Source organism: Cyprinus carpio, chromosome A9, assembly GCF_018340385.1.
Source record: "Cyprinus carpio isolate SPL01 chromosome A9, ASM1834038v1, whole genome shotgun sequence".
Classification (NCBI taxonomy): Eukaryota; Metazoa; Chordata; class Actinopteri; order Cypriniformes; family Cyprinidae; genus Cyprinus; species Cyprinus carpio.
This window is the reverse complement of record NC_056580.1, coordinates 14,239,556-14,261,881: the sequence shown is the minus strand read 5'-3', so window position 1 is coordinate 14,261,881 and position 22,326 is coordinate 14,239,556. Positions and strand designations below refer to the sequence as shown.

Here is a 22,326-nt window from a genome sequence, read left to right as displayed (position 1 = left end):
AAGTTCCTTTGAATAAGAAAATGCACACTAAATGCCTTGAAGGCTAACGCACGTTTCACATTGATGGGGAGGATCTAGGAGCAAAAGACATTAGTTGAAAAGTTCTTGATTTAGAAGTTCAGGAGATTCAGCCGGGGGCAGAGTGATGCAGTCAGTTTACAATGTATGTGGGGGCATGTTCAGCTCAATAATACAATATGTAAGAATATGGATATTATACAATAGATTTTATTCCCCTATATGGGAATAGGCTTGTAAAACACCTCTATTTCTATTTAATTAGAAATTGTATTTATTTAAAAGTTACTAATCATTGTTATTTAACATATATTGTAAAATAGTTGAAACTCGCAAGATAGATTTGTTTTGTTTTGGTGTGTAGTGTTCACAAGTGCTGTTGCAGTTGCTTTAATTTCCACAGGAGGCAGCAAGTGGCACATAAAGACTTCTGTAATAAACCCATGAGGCTGTGCAGGGGTTGATGGGTAAAGCCTGTGCAGCACAAAGGTTCAGCAGATAAGGCTGTTGTGTGTCCCCATGGTGAATCAATATTTTTCATCGTAGCAGCTTAGCCAGAAAAAGGAGAAGGAGGAGTTGGATTTCACAGCCAGAGAGCGTGACATTTCTGCAGGCAGCTCGCTCAGCCTAACAAAGTATCAGCCCTATGTTGCTCAGATTTCCAAATGAATACTTTGCTGTGGTGGTTTTTTCCTGCTATGGATGAGTTACACTTGCTGTAAATTACACTCACTGGATGGTAAATAAAGAAGAAGAAAAAAAACTGAGAAAATAAAATTTCAGCAAATACAAATTTACAGGTTTAGATATCTGAAAGACCCTGTAGCTTATTTCTCCTTATATATCTCACAGTTTAAAAAAGTATTGCTTTTTAATCCAGTCCTTTCATTAATGGAAACTTCAAATGACAGGTTTAATGTAAATTCACACCCTGAAATTAAAGTAATTTACCTCAGAGAACATCTGATATACTTAATCATGTGTATAAATCACTGATCTCTAACTCTGCAAGTGGCACTGCTATTAAAATAGAAATGGTAATGTTATTAAAGAGTTCTGACAACTCTGAAATTAAAGTGTTTTAAAGTGTCGTCAGCCTCTTCCTTTCCTCTGTGGAGCAAGACTTAATTTTTTAGCTCCATAAATGAAAATGCCCATGTTCATCTCTCATTATCATACAAAATTCATCCACATCATTTCAATTAATAAACTTATACTAAACTTAAAATAAACTTATCCTAAGCCTTTTTAATAAGCATTTTAAAATTATGGTTTTTGTTTAGGCATTAAGCTATATACTATAGTTATCAGACATCTCCAGATGTCTGTCTAGAAGCTGACTCTGATGGCTATTTACTAATTTAGTGGTAATATGAATGTTAGGTTCAGAGAGAGTTCAAAGATTAAAATAATGGTTAAATTTAAAGCACACATCAATTTAAGCTATGCATGAATGAATATAACATCCATTTTTAATTCAGATCTCGATAATAATGCATTCTTCATGGCCCTTGACTGTTCCTCATAGTCATTAGAAAGTTAATAGTATACTGTAGGTGCCTGTGCACTTTCATTATGACAGTCTTCTGTTCTTCACACCTTTGCTTTTTTTTCCATTTTCCACTATGTTGTCCACTACATATGTGTCATTGAATGCATTGAGAAGCTCAGAAATAGTGGCTTTCATCTTTTTTAAAGCTGGAGTGCAACAACATTAAGACTCATTTTCAGGTTCAATACCTGAGTCATCTTTGCTTGAAATAGCACTTCTACAGGCAGAGTCCATAACTGCAGTGATTGTCACGTGTATCATAATTAGCTTCATTTTAATGAGTGATTGAAAATGTAACAGCAAATATAATTTGCTTCTCTGCTTCAGATAAGAAGCTGTATCAGCTGTATTTAAAGTTGTGATGGGGTTTAACTCCTCATCATGGCTGGAAAAGGAAGCATTTGTAATGTGATTATTGATTATCATACTTTATAAGCCACATGAGGTCATGGCATCTTTGTAAAGAACATTTTGATCAATAGATTACAAGCAAAGAAAATAAATAAAAAATAGATGCTGTGTAGCTTTAATAAGCTGATATCTAGTTATTTACACGTTTGTTTACATAGCAATCATTCAGATAACAGCTTGCCAGTCAATGTCTCTCATCTTCAGTTGCATTCATGCACAATAAACTGCAATGGATAATACTTTTTGTCTGCATCCTTTTTGGAGCTTGACAGCCACTTGTCAACATCCACTTTCACTGTGCCTAATACTTATTTTAATCCGAATTCTACTATAGTGTTCCCCAATTACTAGATGGCACCGCCTCTGTGCTTGTATTTCATATCATCATCTCATGTCCTGTGTGAAACAAGCACCTTCTCTGTCAGTCTGTGCCACAGCAGACCTTCAGGGCCACTGGCCGACAGCTGGAAGTGGCAGTTTGCCAAAGGTGCTGTTATTTTTTTACTGTTGTTGATAAGACTCTGAACTGGCAGTAACCCATGAGTATAGCCGTTTGACGAGACTCACCCATGGCCAAGTTATGGTGTGACAGGGCTATGATTAAAGAGTTTGTGAACCTGGCCATGTTCAAGCTTGTGTGGAGATAATGTGGCCCATTGAAGTTGCACAGTGGTGTGCTTATTGATGCTTTGATATGATCATTTTGTAAATCTGTGTGAAGGGATATACTATTCTGATATTGTGGCAGATAGAATCATGCCACATTAAAGACAACACACCAAACTGGCAGCGGGCTTTAATGAACATCGGGCCATCCTTGAGCATCTCTTTTCCTAGTTGGCGATTGGTTGTAGACATTTGCGGTGTGTTAAAGTGCAACTTTTAAGCCACACATGATGAGAGGTGAATACTCAGTAAGCTTATGGTGTGTCACGGCCTTAACATTCATATTTATTTAGATTTTTTTCTTTCCTTTTTAAAATGGGTCAGAAACAGGGTAAACTGTATTTTATGCATGTATATACATGTAAATGACAGCCAGCCGTAGTTGTATGTTTCTTCTCACTATTTGTGTATCAAAAAGCAGTGAAATCTTAATAATAGAAAGAAATATTTTAACTGGAAAATATTTATACAGTGTGAATGGGTCATTATACAAGAAAATGTATTGTACTGTATATAGCTTTTTGCCTTTATATTTCAGGAGAAGGGTCTCTCAAAAAGGGATGATCATATTTGGTGGTCAAGACAAATCTTCTCTAAAAGGTGTAAACAATGTTTGTTTTAAGCCTATTACTTGCTTATATTAGTTACATCACTAATAAGAGTAAAGATCAAACTATATTTATTCAGCAACCCTGGGAAATTTTTTATCCTAGAATAATTTGGCAACAGTTGGTTTTGCTTGTCTCATTGAGGAGTTCAAACGTGGAATTAAATCAGTGAATTCATAAATATCCCCAACCATCCATATAATTTCCTTAGCATTTGTCTGGGATGTCCAAGGAGAAAATCCACAGCTGTACTGAAATTTGTGTGCAATATCCAGCAGCAGAGAACAAAAACATCTGGTCGACTCTGTATTACTGTATGAAGGAATGAGTTTAAAAAAGAAAACTGTTCAGCTTGTAAGCAGGAGTTCAACTGTGAAAACAAATCAGTTAATTCAGAAATATCTCCAAATGACTACATTATTCACTTAGATTTTATGGAATATAGATTGCATGCATGTGGCACAATTGTTATGTAATGAGTGATTTACAGTTTTCCTTACTGAGCTATTGTTCTAATGAGTATTATTAATAATACCAAACTATAGGCATCTTGGGTATGAATTTAAGATTTTAACATTTTATAGAGTAATATCAGAAATTACATTCTTAAATGATCCCATGCAAAGAAGATCAATATCCATAATTAATTAAAGGGGTCATATGATGCTGCTAAAAACAACATTATTTTGTGTATTTGGTGTAATGAAATGTGTTTATGCGGTTTAAGGTTAAAAAAAAACACATTATTTTCCACATACTGTACATTATTGTTTCTCCTCTATGCCCCGCCTTTTTTTACGAAATGCATCGATTTTTACAAAGCTCATCCGTCTGAAAAGTGAGGTCTGCTGTAATTGACCAGCTACCCAGTGCGTTGTGATTGACCGAATACCTCAAGCGTGTGACGGAAATGTTACGCCCCTCACTATACTGTGTTCTGACTATTTGTGCTATCCTGTCAGATTTTGTTACCTCCCATTAAAACAGATGGTAGCATAATTCGATAGCGAAAAACACTACCTATCAGATTCTACTCTCCCAGGATCAGGAAACAGTCCTCCATAAAATGCGTTGCACATATCTGAATATTTGGGTTGAACTGTTCTGGAACAGTGTTGAAATACAACTTAACCACTAATTTCTAGTCGTGTCCTTTTTTTGAAGACCAGACAAAGTAGTTTTGCTTTCACAATGAAACACAATGTCTCCACAACATGGCAGCAACAACAATACTACAGCGAGAATAAAAGTTACGCCTTCTTTCTTTGTGTGAACATTTGGGCGGTGTTATGCAAATATTCCCACATTGTGACGTAGACGTGTAAGGGCATGTTAGAACGAGCCGTTTTAGGAGGGCATGGTTATCACTTAACTTTTATAAAGAATATCTCTTTGAATTTGAGACTTTAGTCTTTGCAACTTTACAGATCTTCTTTATGCACCAAGAGCTTGTAACACTTCAAAGAGAAAGGAAAAATTTAAATTGCATCATATGACCCCTTTAACGTGATATGCTTCTTTCACCACAAAGAACCTTTTGTGAAACAGAAAGGTTCTTCAGATGTCAAAGGTTATTTATGGAACCATTTAGACAAAAAGGTTCTTCTATGGCATCGTGAAGCACCTTTATTTTTAAGAGTGTACCGTATAAATTCCTTTGAAAATGTTGAATTCTTGGTGTTCATTGATCCTGAATATTTTTGCTATATCAAATAACTAAAAGTAGCTGAGGGAGACTTGCCAAGATGCCTTTTTAAAGGTGTTTAATTTTATGTGGCTCTAATAGGAATAAAGATGTCAGATCTCAACTCCAATGAAATAATTGTCATAAAAATGCAATGTGCTGTAGTCATTCAAAATTGCACTTTTTAACATTGCTGTTGGTTTGAATATCTCTTATCAGTTTTCTTCCTGTTTCTGAACAGGTCCTATAAAGGACATGAACCTTCCCATGTTTCCTACAAAACTGAATTATTAATTAATGTTCCATAGTCATAATTACAAGGTCAGATCCATCATGTGATACATGTTACAGCATTGAGAAAACTATAGAAATCCTATGGCAAGGGTGTGTTGTTTTATCTGTCTAGAGTGTCTGCCGGTGATAGCCCAGAGCCAGCTGCTCTCCAGAGGAGCTCTGAACCTTGCCAATAATACTGAGCTGGGATGGAGCCAGACTCCAGGAGAAATGTGGGAATGATCAAGTAGTAGTGAAATGAACAGCGTAATTTATCTCGAGGACATGACCAGAAGTCCATCTTTATACTGTTCAAGCAACAGGTTTTTCCAAATGTACTCTACACTTAAAGAGAAAACACAAGTAACTAAAGATGTCTTATTGGGAAACACATATAATGTATGACAACATTTCTAAAAAAATTAAAGATTTGAGTTTGTTCATCTTTTTTTATTTGCTGAGTCATGTCATGTTGTCATAATTTATTCTGCACTCAGCCTTCAGAATGAGTCTACGGAGCCCCGCACATGACATGCAAGAAGAAAGAAATTAATTGTGTGCACAATTTACTAATTTGTTCCCTTGATGTACTAAAACGTGCACGCGATTACTATTTCATTCCCTCGATTTGCAAACTGCTTCCGTCGATTTGCTAAATTGTTCCCTCACAACTTACTAAATCATTCTCTCGATTTATAAATCGTGTGAATTATTTAGCAAATCAAGGGAATGAAATAGTAAATCGTGCACACAATTTTGCCTACTGTTTCCTTCATGCCAGGTGTGGGGCTCCGTATGAGTCCCAAAGATGAAAATGTATCTCCAAACCTAAGGACTAAAACACCAAAAAAAAAAAAAAAAAAAAAACATTCTACAGGTTCTATAGGTTTGGCGTCAGTAACATCAAAAATCTCCGGTTCTCCTTTGTCTTGTAACCAAGCCTCAACCACTAAGTCTGGTAACTTCTATGATACTTTTCAGTACTCTGATCAAAGCTGGTTTCATTTTGTGAGAAAGAGTTGTATAAACATTTATTGTATTTTTTGTTACACAGAAGAAAATCAGTCAAACAAGTTTGTTACAGTGTGGGTGGGTAAATGATGATATCCTCAAAAACTCGGTGACTAAGAAGGAGATTGGTAAGGGAGGCCACCAAGAGGCCAGTGACAAATCTGAAGGAATTACAGAAGGGGTCTTCTGTAAAACAGAAACTCTGCATTCAACAACTGTGGCCCAGATGCTTCACCACTCACAGTTTTATTAAGTGACAAAGAGAAAACCACTGTTAAAAATCTTGGCTACAGATTATCAGAAGACATCTGGAGAATTATGAATCCAGCCGAAAGAAGGTTTTACAGTCCAATAAGTCCAAAACTGAGCTTTTTGGCCATCAGACTAATGAAAACTTTCATAGGGATGGGCACTTTTTGAAACACTGTCAAACAAAGGTACAGTGGCTTTTGTACCTAGTATTTGTACACTTAAGCACCATAAACACATTTAATTGCATGAAATAACAAATTATCAAACTATAGCATCTATAAATCTATAATCAATCAATTTTTTAAAATCTTTTGTTTAAAAACTGTGCCTGTGCACAAACACACTTCAAAAGTTATTAAAAATCTTTTATTCTGCTGTCTATTTCAGAATACAAAACATGTTACAAATGGCTGCACGTTTCAGTTTCAGTCACTAATGCTTTCTTCAAGTTTCTTTTTTGATAAATGTGTTTGTTTTGATGTTTTGTCTTATAATGTCACATTTTAAATGAGGCATAATGGTCCAAATATTTTGTGTATTTCTCCCTGTGCCTCTCTCTGGGGGTTTAGTCTTTAACTTGACCTCTCTAAGAATCAGCAAGAAATAAATAAGATACAGTAGATCTTATATATAAAAGAACACTTTGTTGCACTCCGTTCAAGTTTGCTCAGGTATTCATTATTATTGGACTGATTTAGAGACCAGCTGTACTTTGTGTAAGTCGATAACATGAAATGTGCTTGCTTTTTTATCATCGTCGATACACCTTGCGAAAATAGCTTTTCTGAGACATGTTGCGTCATTAAATGTCATTAAAAAGCCATTTCAAATGCTCAGCTCGCGACCCGAATCCATTAAAGCGTCTCTGCATATCCATTTCCACCGCTGAGATTATCCGCTAGCGTCTTACGCGCAGACAGTCGTGAACTCCGCCTGGTCCCTCGGTTCTCTTCTAATGCTGTAAGTCTTTTGTTTAGGATACGGGGATCGTTTCACAACACTACAAGTTTCCAATCGATTTCTGCTGCCATCGTGCTCAGAGCAGCAGTGCTCAATTACTGAGAAGACCTTCCCGGCATGGCCCTTCGCCCACGCGTTTGCAAACCAAAGCCCTGCTAAAGTAGACTACAGGGTACACTATTCTGCACTGGCCGTCGATATGCTCGAGCTGGACCATCGCCTCGCTCCCGACACTCCTGCATCCATCTCGACCAATCAGAGCCGCGGCATCGTCCCGCCCCTCCCGGTTCCTTGAGAACACGTGATCCGAAGCGGTCTGGAAACCTGCCGCTCGCCTTCAGTGTGTTATTGTGGTTCACAGGTACAGAGGAATGGCCCTCCGCGAGACTCTGACAAACTCACGGCTCTCCGCGAGCGCACGGGGCGAGGACGGAGGACAGTCTCTCTAAGCGGCGCCTCGGTGGATGTTGTAACTTCGGCAAGTCACTCGAATGGGATATATGATTTTGTGCCCCATTTCGGTTTCTTAAAAACACCCCTCTCGTCTTTTTATTTTGCCTTGCTTTTTGAACATCTCGCTTTCCCACTTCCCTCCCGATACCATCCCCTCCGCTGTCATCGCACCCAGACCTCTCTCATTCGCATCTGCACCCTCTCGCTTCGGGCGGATCCTTGCTCTGGTCATCCAGAAACAACTGCTTCATGGGGCACACTCCTTCCGTCGGAAAATGTCCCTCTATTGGCTTCTAAGCGCACCGGCAAAGTTGACGACATTAAGACCAGGGCTGTCGTTGCGCGTCTGTGAGAAGTGTCGGGGAACTGAGATGGGTGTCACGGTGGCGGCGGCCCCACACGAGCCCCGAAGTCCGCACCAGTGGAACCGGATAGTGGGACACTGGGTATGGATTGCAGTCTTGTCCTTTCTCGCCACTTTCCCGGTGCAACAACTTGGCGCTTTCCCGTCCTCTCTCAGCGACTGTCAGACTCCGACTGGATGGAATTGCTCGGGTAAGATGTTCAAGAAGTCCGCTGCTCCTTGCGATAAGGTTTGACGTTCCCTTGGCAACGGAAGACGGCTGTTTGTCGTAGAAGTAGCATAAGTTATGGACTTGATGTTGCGATGAAAGCTTTAGCAGTTCACTGCTGCTGAAAAAAAAAATTATGAAGACCTGTTTTAGTTATGAGCTTTGTTGTGTTACCGCGTAAATAGTTTATTTCTTTCCTACTAACCGTCTTTTTTAACTCTTAAGCGATATGTAAATAATGATATTTTAACTGGAACAAAAATGTATAGTTTTCTCCCACTCAATTAGCTATTCGTCTCAAATGAGAGTAGCATATCCCAGTCGATCTATAATCGTTATTATTCACCGCAATAAACTCTCAACATCTTGCGGTTTAATAGCTCATTCGTGTTTAGTCTGCGAGCTGTCGCTGATACAATTCCTGACCTGCTTTTCTAGGTTCAGTGCGTTCAGTAGAAAAACGGATGCTTCGACGTTAAACAAGCTGTCACCGCTGGAGACCTTAGGCTAAGAAACACAGGCTGATTATCAAAATATGAAAATATGTGGCCAGAAAAAACGGCTCTTGTGGTTATTCTGTCTAAATCACCTGTGAAGTTTCTGGGGAAATTAACTTTTGTTCATAGTTCTTTATTTTCATGTTTGGAACAATGTATAGCTTTGCGCATTTACCTAAAACTCGTATTTATATATTTCCTTTTGAAAAAAAAAAGCAATCATCCATAGCCCTACGGTCTCTCACATCCCTTCTAATAGGCTACTACATCACTAGAGGATATCATTAAATAAATTGATTTTAAAGTCATAATTGATATAGAAAAAAAGAAAAGAAAAAAGTATTACCTTGTATTGGACATATTTTAAACTTCAGCGAGTGAGCAAGTGGCGATATTTTGGTCAGGTTTAAAAGGTTTCAGTTTCGAAGAATGTTCGTGTAAGAATACTTTTAGAAGCCATGCTTTTCTTGGCAACAGTTCCATCAAGCCGGCATAGTAATCTCGAGCATCAGTCCGTCGTAGACTCGGATATTAAGTGGGTTTTGATTTGGATTGCGGCCGACCTCTCACCCTCACTGACAGAGCGCCGTTCAGATGGTTGCGGATGCACGTGAAATAATCATCACGCGCGCCCTGAGGCGCGAGAGACGCTCGGAACTCGCCGCATATTTCTGCTCAGTTTCCCGCCGTGGCGCCTCACTATCAATCAGCAGGTCACCGTGGGCAATTAGGTGTCGTTCCAAAACGTCTATCCTTGCCTCTTGCTTGCACTGGTTGTACAACTCATGGCAAAGGCATGCATGAGACGTGGGAAACTCTACCACAGGCATGCCTGAAGGCCAATTAAGATGATTTACAAAAAGGTGTTGAAAAACGTTTAGCTTAAATGTTTAATATGAATAAACAGTGCTCATAAAAGGCTGCTGAGGTAGTATTCTCAAGTGAAGCGAGTTGAGGCTTGGACCCGGAAACAGCGGTTCTTACGTCACCACTTAACAACCGAAATCAAACAGCTGTTAGCACATTTGACAAACAATTCTTTCTTCTGTGTGTTTATGTATTTAATATATATATATATATATATATATATATATATATATATATATATATATATATATATATATATATATATATATATATAAAGTTTTTATTTGGTCTGTTTTATGAAAGTCAGTGGTGTCCAATGTTGTTTTGGAACACATTTACAGGATTCTAATGTTTTAGGTTATCCGTTCCTTTACATTATTGCTGAATTAGTGCACACAACAAACAGAATGGCTATATGTTTGGACATTGCATTGCATTTATCAGGTCTGAAGTTTAAAAAAAAATAATAAATAAGAGCGGAACCTGCAGCATTATGGCATAAAACCTGAATTTCCTACTGACGGAAAATAATTTAAATCCCCAGCACCGAATTATGCGCTGAACACAGCAAAACAAATGCAAACCAGCTGTTTAGTCAACAATCCTAACTTAAGGCCATTGGCAGTAGACACAAGCGGTGTGAATACTTTTGCAAAGTAAATGCCTTATTACTGAAGTATCTTCTGTGTTCATGATTAGAATTCAGTCAACTCTGTAAGCTTCCTTGTATCAATTTTATGTAGCTACTGCCTCAAAAGTAAGTCACTGCCCAAAGGGGTGTAAGCTTTTATTTGTATTGTTCATTGTCAATAGCTGTCCTTTGAATAATTTTTTTGCACTGCTGGCTCACTGAGGGCTTTTGCATATCAGCTGCAAAGGAGGCGAGACAAGCACAAACAAAGTAGGCGAGAGGGGACAGCAGACTTTTTTGAATTTGAAGACACAACCATTTTTTTTCGTACAATGAAACTCAAGGTTATTTAAGACCATAGCTTAGTGTTTCACAAAAGAAAGTTATACTGGTTTGGAACAGCAAAAGGATAGTAAATGATAACAATTTTCATTTTCTGGTTAACTATATCTTTGAACCTTTGCTGTCTGTTAGATGTTTGTTAGAGTATTTTTAAATTAGTTACAAAGTATCTAGATTTTCAAAATTCACTTGTTCTGCTCTATCTCTAAAGAGCAGAGAATTCTGAACAGATTCTTTGTATTACACCTCAAACAAAAGTTTAAACATTTTCAACTGATAACAATGTCCTGAGGTTTGAAATCCAGCTTTTTAATGGCCAGACAACTGGTCTGATGTCTCACTCACTGGAGCTGTCTGCACTTCACCTTTAGAATAATTGTGTCTCTGCCAGCTTGCTTCTTTCAATTATTCACCTCGCTGGCAAGGCAGAAATAACAATCTGCATCTCCCCCGATACTCTCTTGTTTGGCACATTGTGAGACATAACATTGGCTCACACTTCTCGTTTGTTTTGATAAAATTACGACACTCTTGAGGAGCTAGGAGACCTGCAATACCAGGTGTTTGAGCCAAACAAAGTCTCTTATTTCACTGCAGAAGGAAGAAACAAGCAGCTGGAGGCAGCAACACCCTTAATTTGGACTGTTAGAACTCTCTTACTGATGAAGTGGATGTTGATGGCTAATTATTGTAATATTGGAGGTGGAATTATTAATACAGTCTTGTGTTCTTCATATGTATTTGCAAGTTATGCAGTTCTGCACACATTCTCTATACTAAATCTGCCCTTCACCTCGTCACTGTAAAGCTACAGCTGTAACTCACAACCTATTTGTTTTAAATTGCCTTCCATTAGCTACTAAATAGCTATTATGCAAAAGTGGCCAAGCCATAGGATAATTATGGTGCTCCAAAAACAAGCGGTTACCAAGGTTATACTGATTGTGAAGTTCTTTATAAAATTTGTTGCTTTAGAATCTTAAACAGACTTGTTTGGTGGGAACCCCAAATATTTGGCCTTATATAGGATGTCTAAAAGTTGCAATGAAACAGAAGTAGCAACAGATCTTTTCTTCCATATTTTACTGTACATCTGTGTGCAAAAAATTATCAAAAAACAAAACAAATGTAAGCGTGTGATTTGGTTTTATCCAACAGTTGATGGTTGGATTTTGAAGCAGAGTTTAAGCAGCCTAACTGACTGGAGAAGTCTGATGTACATCACCAGGGAGAACTCTGTTGATTTCACTGGAAGATTGAATTATGACGTTTATTAAACTTTCTGAGGTCAAAATACATAATGTTATTAATATATCATACAGTATATAATAAAAATGAAACATACAGTATACCCAAATCACTCATTCACAAAAATAGATAGATAGATAGATAGATAGATAGATAGATAGATAGATAGATAGATAGATAGATAGATAGATAGATAGATAGATAAAATCATAGATAGATAGATAGATAGATAGATATATATATATATATATATATATATATATATATATATATATATAAATGATCCTTTTTAGGCAAAAATATATATATATATATATATATATATATATATATATATATATATATATATATATATATATATATAATATTTTTGCCTAAAAAGGATCATTGTTCAGAGACAACTGTTTTCCAAACTATCTGTTTTTGATGTCAGTATAAGGATTTTTGTTGGGAAGTTAAATATAGTGTTTGCCTTGTTAGTGACAGCTCCAGAAGAACTCTGCAAATCATTGTTGTGGATAGTTATGCATCAACTGTTATCTTATTTATGGCTGTGCAGACTGTTTGCACATCACTTTTTCGTATACACATACCATGAAGCTCATAAGAGTCCTGTGTTTAAACTGAACTGTTTTCGTACTTAGAGAAAGTCTATTTTGGATTCAGGAAGAGTTGCTTTAACTTGTTTTTGTGGGCTGTCAGATAGTAGAGTATCTTAGGATGAAAGATGTAATTTCCTGTTTGGCTGCTCTAATCATTGCTTTGTGACTTCAAGGAATGACTTTGAGGAATTCTTATTGAAATTTTCAGGATGTTTTTTTTTACTGTCTTGTTGTCCGTACACGTACAGTGCTTTCTTCACAAAGAAAAGGAAAACAGATCTTATCTCTCCATGTAGACAGCTACTGAAAGATTGTCCTACCAGAGAGACTTTAAAGAGAGCAGAACAAAATTCCTTTTCGCTCATGGTAACTCAGCCCTGCTCAAAAAGCATTTTTAACAGACTTCTAAAAGCATATTTACAGTTAATCAAATTATCTGACTGATGTTTTGGTTAAGTTTAAAATCTTGTTAAGCATTTAGAGGCCTTTCAGTGTCCTTGATGAAGAAATTACCGTAATAAAATTGCAAGGATGCCGCTGCCTGTTTCCAGAACTCATTTCCTCTAGCAAGACATGATAACTTTCCTCAATCTCTGTTTTTACTTTCCTGTCCTAAACTTATATGACTTTGAATTTTTTTTGATGGTCCAGACCAGGAAAATGTGGACCTCAGCAGGTGCATAAGAAGTTTCTTAAAGGTTATGTAAAGGGATAGTTCACCACCACCTAAAAATAAAAAAAATCCGAAACTGCTATGACTACTTCTTTTGTGGAACATAAAAAGATAACTTTCCATACAATGAATGTCAGTGGGGTCCAAAACAACTTTCATCATATGGAAAAAAAAACACTGTGAAGGTTCGGGAGATAAAAAGGTTGGTAAACACTGGTCCTGACTGTTGAATTGTCTTGTATTGTCTTGGGGTAGGGTTAGAGTAAGGGCATAGAAAATACAATTTATGGGTAGAAAACCCATTATGCATATGGAATGTCACCATAATGATAGTAATACCTGTGTGTGTGTGTGTGTGTGTGTGTGTGTGTGTGTGTGTGTGTGTGTGTGTGTGTGTGTGTGTGTGTGTGTGTGTGTGTGTGTGTGTGTGTGTGTGTGTGTGTGTGTGTGTGTGTGTGCACTTGTACAGCTATCTTTGTTATAGGGCCAGTTTGAGTTTAAGACCATCGGAGTGAGGACAATCTTGTAAAGTGAGGACATTTTGGCCGGTCCTCACTTTCTGAGACCCCTTTAAAGGCCTGTTTGAGGGTCAAGACTTGGTTTTAGGGGTCAGGTTATACTTGGGTAAAGGGTAGGGTAAGGGTAAGGGTTTGGGTGAGGCACTTAGTTCTGATGGGTAGGTTAAGGGTAAGGAGTTAGAGAATGCACTGTGTCAATGTTTGTCCTCACAAAGATAGCTATACAGACCTATATCAGATCACCATGTTCCTCTCCGATCAATGACATCATTTCCTGCTCCTGTTGCCAAGTCCCCTGTTCAATACTGCACGTTTCAGACATGCACTCAAATGCGTCTACCTGTGTCGCGAGGTCAAACTGTATTATGGCACAGCTACGGAAGGGCAGCCAAGCAGTAGAGGTGTGACAAAATGCTTTGCATCTGTATGCCTTCGCAGAGGGAGTGCTTGCATCAATAATGCACGCAGATGCATAATGCCCACTCTAACCAAAGAGCAATGTGCCACATTAGATTTGAGACCCAAGTGGATCTTAAATGATTGCTGTTGGTAAAAGAAGAATTAGATTTCTGTGTTTTTAGTCTATACAGTGAAAGTGTTTGTACAAAAACATTCTTGAGAATATCTTCTTTTGTGTTCCAAAAGACATGTACAACGAGTTTGAGTAAATGATCACAGTTTTTATTTTTTTATTTTTTGTGAACTATGCCTTTAAGGTACCAAGTGAGCTAGGCCTTCTACAGATGCTGCTTCAAAAAAAATAATAACAAAAAAAATTGGAAGAATGAATGCAAGGAAAATGTTTTATGTAAAAAGTATTAGACTTAACTTAAGGCATGAGTTCTTATTTTATCAGTAAGCCAAGGGATTGACGATGGTTGTGACTAATTAGCTTTGGCAAATACTCTGACTAATATTTGTTGCTTCAGTAGGCTGAATTGATTGAATGTCAGTTTATCGCAGCTCCTTAAGAACAGATTGTGAACAATATGAATTTTAATGAAATATTCCTGCTGCAAAGCGTGAACAGCTACTAATTTTACACAAGGGATTTATGCACAAACCAAGAGCCAGCATCATTTCTCAAGGTCTCCAGAACTGAGGTACACAATGTGAATATTACAACTGTCTCACAAGACTACTGTTTGTTTGTTTGTTGTTGTTGTTGTTGTTGTTGTTTTGTCCCCTTGTAGCGTTTGAGGTCCATTGATAATTTTTAGCTGAAATGCAAATAAGCCACAAGGATATGTAAAGACATATTTCCTCATGTATGTGGCCCTTTAGCAGGGGCCTAAAGTAGCTCCATGTCCTCTGGTGTTGTCGTTACAATGAGCAATGTTCTGGTTCATTCTAGCTTCCGGGCCTCACTGGATAACACAGGGTAAAAATACTGTGTACCACTTGCAAGAAGCTTATTTGCTTTGACAGCAAAAATCCCAGGGCACATGAGCAGACCCACTGTTTTGTGTTGTGTAGTCTTATTATGATGATATATGGCGCATTGAGTCTAAATATATGCGGGTAATGTGGAATGTATCATGAGATATTATTCTTTGTTTAAAATTTGTATCATTTGTATAATATTAAGCAAATGATAGAGTTGCTTATTTCTTGCATAATTATAAAAGGTATTAGATTAGGGCTGAATGATGTAGTGCCTAATGGTTAAACTCATTATTTTAGGAGATTAATTGTTAAATATACAGCAGTCAGATTTTGTATGCTGAAAAGTAACATGGCATGTTTTTGGAAACAACTCATCTTAATTGTAATCATCTTAAGGAATCCTTATGGACTTAAACTGTCTGCAAGCTCTTGATTTTTGATGAAGTGCGATTTTTTGGAGTTTGCAAAATAGAATAAAAAGAATATTTCTCAGAGCCTGTGCTCAGCTTGTTATAAAAGCTGAATAAGGTTCTCATGCGGTGATTCCAAGAAGTTCACCATGTGCTGAATCATTATTCCTTCATGAGCACTTGTTTTATTCCCAATAAGAAAATGTCCCAAGAGCAAAATATGGTCTTGGAGTGGAGGTGAGAGCCTGATGAACCCTTCAGAGGACCTGCCTGTTTGTTCCATTAGTTCTGCTGAATTATTTTTATCAGAAGTGTTTGAAAAAACATTATCCTGCTTGTGCTGGTTGTGTCTTGGGACTTCTGTGTTTATAGTGAAATTCATGATGTTTTTTTGGCTCTTGTTGTTGCAGGGGATGATGACCGGGACACAGATCTCTTCCTTTGTGACACCAACACTTGCAAGTTTGACGGCGAGTGTCTCAGAATTGGGGACATAATAACATGTATATGCAACTTCAAGGTAAGAACTATTTTCTTATGGGCAGATTATTATATATATATATATATATATATATATATATATATATATATATATATATATATATATATATATATATATATATATATATATATATATATATATTTTTTTTTTTTTTTTTTTTTTTTAATTATTCGGTAATCTGTTCATTCGATTATACATCACACTATAGAAGAATCTGGAAATATTGGATGCAGTCAGTCATCATTCATAGCTGTGCATCACGTGGTATAAACTGTCACAGTCCTATGATCGGTTCACTGAAGATTTTGACCAACTTTCACTATTTAAGATTTAACTTTAGGTCTTTAGATTGTTATAAATATTTGTTGAATGTAGTTTTGGAAATTTTATTGAAAACATCAGAGCAGGACAATATATTGTAAAACAAACCCTGCTGTTTGAAAGACCTGAATCAGCTTTTTGATTTTTGTGAGTGAGTGATTCTGTTTTTCTGTATCTTTGCTGTAATTAAATATTAATGCTGTGAGCAGCCACAGCACTTGCTAAAACCCTACCTTGATCACAACCAGCAACTGGATACAGAATAATTGTGCAATCTAATTTCATTAAAAATTATGTCTGAATCCTTCCAGATCTTTTTACAATATTTTTTATTTATTTTTTTTTTTTTTTTTTTACAATTTTAAAACTAAAGGCCTTTAGGAGGTAGAAAAAAATATGCGTCTAAGACACAATTTACTACTTTGATGCCATGATAACAGTGATTTTAACTATGCTTCAGTATATCTGCCTTTCGCTGTTTTCTGTCTAAATGATTTTTAGGACTACTAGAATGGCCCACTTTGTCTGCTTTGGCCTTGAGATCACAGTGAAATGAAGATGGAGAGAGTCGGTCCTAATAACATCTGAGCTTGGTCTAAATGAAAATGCATTAGAGTCCCTTCAAGGCACTGAGCACATAGGCACTCAATGAGTCTGTTATTTTTATCCCAGCTTGCGAAGGAACATTAGTTTCTTTGGTGAGATAAATAGCATTACCTGATTGCCCCCCCACCCCCCCACCCCTTATTTTTTGGTCCAAATAGGATTCAGACTCATGATAGCACTACATTTTTTTTAGGACAAACCCCATTCTGTGCCTGGCCTCACTGGGTCACATTGTTTTAATTTGTTTTCAAGTGAGGCACTAATGCCATCGGCGAGAATAGGATCAGCTTGATTTAGGCATCCTGGACTGTGTGCCACATGTGTGCAAGTGAAACTCTGGCGTCAGCTAGCTTAAACCTAATAATGGTCGATGTCTTTATTCCATTAAGTGAAATAATTCATCAAAGAAGGATCGTCTAGAGGTTTGTGACGGGTATGAAGTCCAAAGAAAGTCTACAGTCAGGGAGGTAGTGTTGCTAAAAAGAGGAAGAAGGTTTGATCTGCCGATGAATAGAGGTCATTCAGCTCTGATGTTCATTTAGTGATGTTTATTCACCTCACACCAGCTCTCAGAGGCGCCTGGCACATCATTCATACTGTGAAGTTTACTTAGGATTGGTTCTTTGATGATTTTTAGGTATACCTTATGTTTGGTTGAATTTTACCCTTTTCTGCATGGTTCACAAAAACAAAGTTCCGGGGGACTGTCTTCTGTACCACTGTGTCTTCTGTACCACTTTTACAGTTAATCTGCTTTATCATTCTATGCTGAATTATAACTCACTAAACAAAGCAGCCAAAGGGAAGATGTATGGATTTGTGTGTTTATAATAATAATTTTCTGACATTTCTTGAAATCTTGAAACATGTTAATGTTAGTTATCTTTCCAGTTTTTTATGTCAGATCCAACTCTCTTTTTCTTGATTTGTTTATTATGTATGTTTTCTGTTTTTATTATGATCCATAAATTTTGAATAAGCATGTTGGAGTTCAAAAAAGAAGTGTGAAATGTAAATTTTAATCTAGCTGAGAAAATTAATCAGATGCACCGAATTAGCCTATCCCTACGGCCATAGGAATGCAGAAACTGAGAGCAGTGCAGATATGAAAGTCATTTCATATACGTAAGTACTTGTAATACTAGCAAAAACTTTCTTTAGTGCTGTATTGCATTGTGAGAGGTTGGTTAACCCCAAAATCAATTTAGCATTTTTTATGTGATTTTTACCTGCTGGGAAGTATGCAGTATAGCTCTCAGTTTATATAATGAAATTTGCAGTATGTCTTTGGACCACTGAACAAGTTAACTTTGAAACTTGGGGACACAACATGAATCCCATAAATGGTTTTTCGAAACAAGTTTGATGCAGCGAGGTAATGTTTCTCCATCAGAGTATATATAATAGATTAGATTACTAGATGTTTGTCTCTGACACAGCAGCAGGAGTTCTGGAACAGGGTGAAAGGTCAGTTTTAATCATCAGAGTGATTTTGTGTTGTGTTCAGAACATAGACTGTAAAAAAAATGGACTGTGCATCTCTATATCCTTCCACTATAGAAAAATGAAGCTAAAATGTATGGGATTATTATCCTGCCATGATTCAAAACTGAAAATAAAGTTCTGAAAGGTTGAAACTAAGTGTTCGAAAGCTCAAAATCTTACAAAAAAAAGTTTTGCAAGATTGTAAAATTTGGTTTGGGAGCTGGGTCTATATAAAAAAATAAAAATATCTCTGCAAACCTTATGTTGTTTTTGAGATTTCCTTCTTCAGGACTGCAACATTTTTTTTTACGATGTTGCGCAAAGAATTTTTCAGATTTTCATATTTGTCAGTGTTCTCCCAATGTATTAGTTTGTTTTCCAGGTTTGAAACCTTGTAAATGGTGATCTGAAAACTGGAGTGCGAATGTGTGAAAAAAAGTTTTGAAACTCTGAAAACAGAGTTTTGCAGGCTTGCAAAGTGGTAAAAAAAAAAAAAAATCTTTGCAAACATAATTTTGTTTTTGAGTTTTCCTTCTTCAGAAGTGCAACACTCTTTTTTTTACGGTGTTGTGCAATCATTTTTTCAGAGTTTCGATTTTGTCACTGTTCTCCCAGTGTATAGTTTGTTTTCCAGATTTGAAACCTTGTAAATAGTGATCTGAAAACTGGTGTGCGAATAGGTGAAAAAAAGTTTTGAAACTCTGAAAACTGAGGTTCGAAAGGGCGAAACTTATTACATTACATTAGTCTGCAATAGGAGTGCAAATGTATTTTTTCAGAGCCGAGTTTACAACACCCACTTTGCGGAGATACGCCCACACAGTTGCGAGCTTGCGACTCACGTGATTTGTGGCAGCGTTGTCACGCAGCTCAGCTCTGAAACTCTGAAACTCAGACTGAGCGAAAATAAAGCTTCGCAATCTCGCAACTTAAAAAAAAAGCCTTCTGCTCTTGCCCAATGCTTTGCTGTCTGCTGACGTACAGTCCAATCACAGGTGGGACTGACCGACTGTTCCGCCAATGACGAAAGCGCACAGGATATGCAAACAGAGGATGCACGGATCTCTGGCCACAGGGCGGTCCCGTCTAGAGCTGCAAGAAGAACCGCGTCCATGGCTGGATAGCGTCCGGTCCGGTCCAAAAATAAGGCTACCGACTTGTCGCGGGAATTCACTATACAATTGCCAGTAGCCACTGAGTTTACCACTGATAGGCCGGCGGTGCATCAATATACACACTCACCTCACCATGGCCTGGAAATGTACAGTGTTGCCAACTTAGGACCTTTGCAGACCCCTTTAGCAAGTTTTTTCTTCTTCAATAAAGCACCTAGCGACAAATCTTTAGGGTTTGCCCAAACCTTAGGCCTATTTAGTTTCTGAGACTTGCCGTTATTGCTGCGCGAGGTCTTTGCTTTCTCTCTCTGTGCGTCTGCTGTGTTCAGACGCACAGAGACGCATATGATGTTGCTTCTCTAATTTTACATCCAAGTGTAGCCGAAATCACAGCACAGTTGTTGTTTTTATCTTACTGTATGTGTATTTGATTTCATCAGAAGACGGCTCGATTATCAGGATTTTTGTGCAGATTAATGTTTTGGAAGGGAGAGCTGGTCACTATTTCATATTCATTGTCTGACAACAGAAACAGTAAAATATATAATTTTTTAATTAAATTAAAAATTTTTTTTTTTTTTAGAATTTAGCTGCATCCAAATACAGTATGTGGGCAGAGAGAGGCAAAAAAAATGTAATAATAAATAATAAATGTGCATTTTCAGAAGAAGTGAGCTGAAAGTGAGTCTCCGGCTGCGGAGAGTGAGTCGTTCGCTGCGTGAGGTGAGTGTGTATATTGATGCACCGCCGGCCTATCAGTGGTAAAACTCAGTGGCTACTGGCAATTGTATAGTGAATTCCCGCGACAAGTCGGTAGCCTTATTTTTGGACCGGACCGGACGCTATCCAGCCATGGACGCGGTTCTTCTTGCAGCTCTAGATGGGACCGCCTTGTGGCCAGATATCCGTGCATCCTCTGTTTGCGTATCCTGTGCGCTTTCGTCATTGGCGGAACAGTCCCACCTTTCCAGTAAATACGACTTGTGATTGGACTGTACGTCAACAGACAGCAAAGCATTGGCCAAGAGCAGAAGGCCCTCCCTCCAGGCTTTTTTTTAAGTTGCGAGTTTGCGAAGCTTCATTTTCGCCATAGACAGTAAAAGAAATGGACACAGCGACCCCATTGGAACTCAATTGAGACAAGTGAAGCCCATTTTTAGCGATTTTTAGAACTTCCGTTTCTGACGCGCAGACTCAAACTAAGCTTGATGACGTCAGCAACCTGTCTGACAGATGTAAATCTTCTAGTAGCTGTGCGTGCAAACTGCCATCGTTAATCTTGCAGAGACGGCGAGCTTGAGCGGGGAGTTCTTTGGCGTGAGTGAGCAGGAGTAAGTATTCTGATTAATTATTTTGTATAGTATTTTAAAATGTAACGCCAGTACGCCATATCTCTTGACGTCTCCCCGATTGCCTGCGAGCTCCTCCTCCTGTCTGTACGGTAATTTCTCTACTGTGCGACAGAGAGTCGAGTGGTTATGACGCAATCGTTAGCCTATTTTTACAAAAACTGTTTCTACGGGGCCATAATGTAACATAGAAGGTAATGGAGCCCTTTATACATTGTCGTGTATCTTTATAAATAAATAATGGACAAATGGAGTCTTTAAACGCCTCAGATGTAAAGTTATTCGCTGTCAAAGTGACGCCAAAAATGAATGGGAGTCAATGGGATGCTAACAGCAGGTGAAGTTCTGCTACAAGATGGCGGCACGCGGCCGACTTCAACTTCCGGTCGACTTCCTTCCCCCCTGATTTTCGCTCAGTCTGAGTTTCAGAGTTTCAGAGCTGAGCTGCGTGACAACGCTGCCACAAATCACGTGAGTCGCAAGCTCGCAACTGTGTGGGCGTATCTCCGCAAAGTGGGTGTTGTAAACTCGGCTCTGAAAAAAATAGTCTGCAATAGGAGTGCAAATGTAATGTAATGTAATAAGTTTTGCCCCTTTCGAACCTCAGTTTTCAGAGTTTCAAAACTTTTTTTCACCTGTTCGCACATCAGTTTTCAGATCACTATTTACAAGGTTTCAAATCTGGAAAACAAACTATACACTGGGAGAACAGTGACAAATTCGAAACTCTGAAAAAATGATTGCACAACACCGTAAAAAAGAGTGTTGCACTTCTGAACTAGGAAAACTCAAAAACAAAAATTATGTTTGCAGAGATTTTTTTTTTTTTTTTTTTACCACTTTGCAAGTCTGCAAAACTCTGTTTTCAGAGTTTCAAAACTTTTTTTCACACATTCGCACTCCAGTTTTCAGATCACCATTTACAAGGTTTCAAACCTGGAAAACAAACTAATACAGTGGGAGAACACTGACAAATTTGAAAATCTGAAAAAGTCTTTGCGCAACATCGTAAAAAAAAATGTTGCAGTCCTGAAGAAGGAAATCTCAAAAACAACATAATGTTTGCAGAGATATTTTTATTTTTTTACATTTTGCAAGCTTGCAAATGCTCTTATTTTTCGATCTTGCAAAACTTTTTTTTGTAAGATTTTGAGCTTTCGAACACTTAGTTTCAACCTTTCAGAACTTTATTTTCAGTTTTGAATCATGGCAGGATAATAATCCCATAAAAATGTCCCAGAAATGGCCACTGTCAACTTGTGACTGTGCTGATGACGTAATGTGGAGTCTGTGCAGCAGTGATTGTGAGGTAGA

At 37.7% G+C, this 22,326-nt stretch overlaps 1 protein-coding gene across 2 annotated transcripts in view; it reads left to right on the top strand.

Annotated features, from left to right (window-relative positions):
* Positions 1-7,088: 7,088 nt before the first annotated feature.
* LOC109095957 (tomoregulin-2-like) overlaps positions 7,089-22,326 on the top strand; it is a 57,874-nt gene continuing 42,636 nt past the window's right edge. The window contains exons 1-2 of one of the 2 annotated variants that reach the window (XM_042763702.1): positions 7,089-8,443; positions 16,045-16,154. In XM_042763702.1, the coding sequence (XP_042619636.1) occupies positions 8,164-8,443; positions 16,045-16,154 (390 nt within the window). In that variant the 5' untranslated portion in view covers positions 7,089-8,163. The remainder of the gene's footprint in view (positions 8,444-16,044; positions 16,155-22,326) is intronic. The other variant, XM_042763701.1, reaches the window with a different exon arrangement.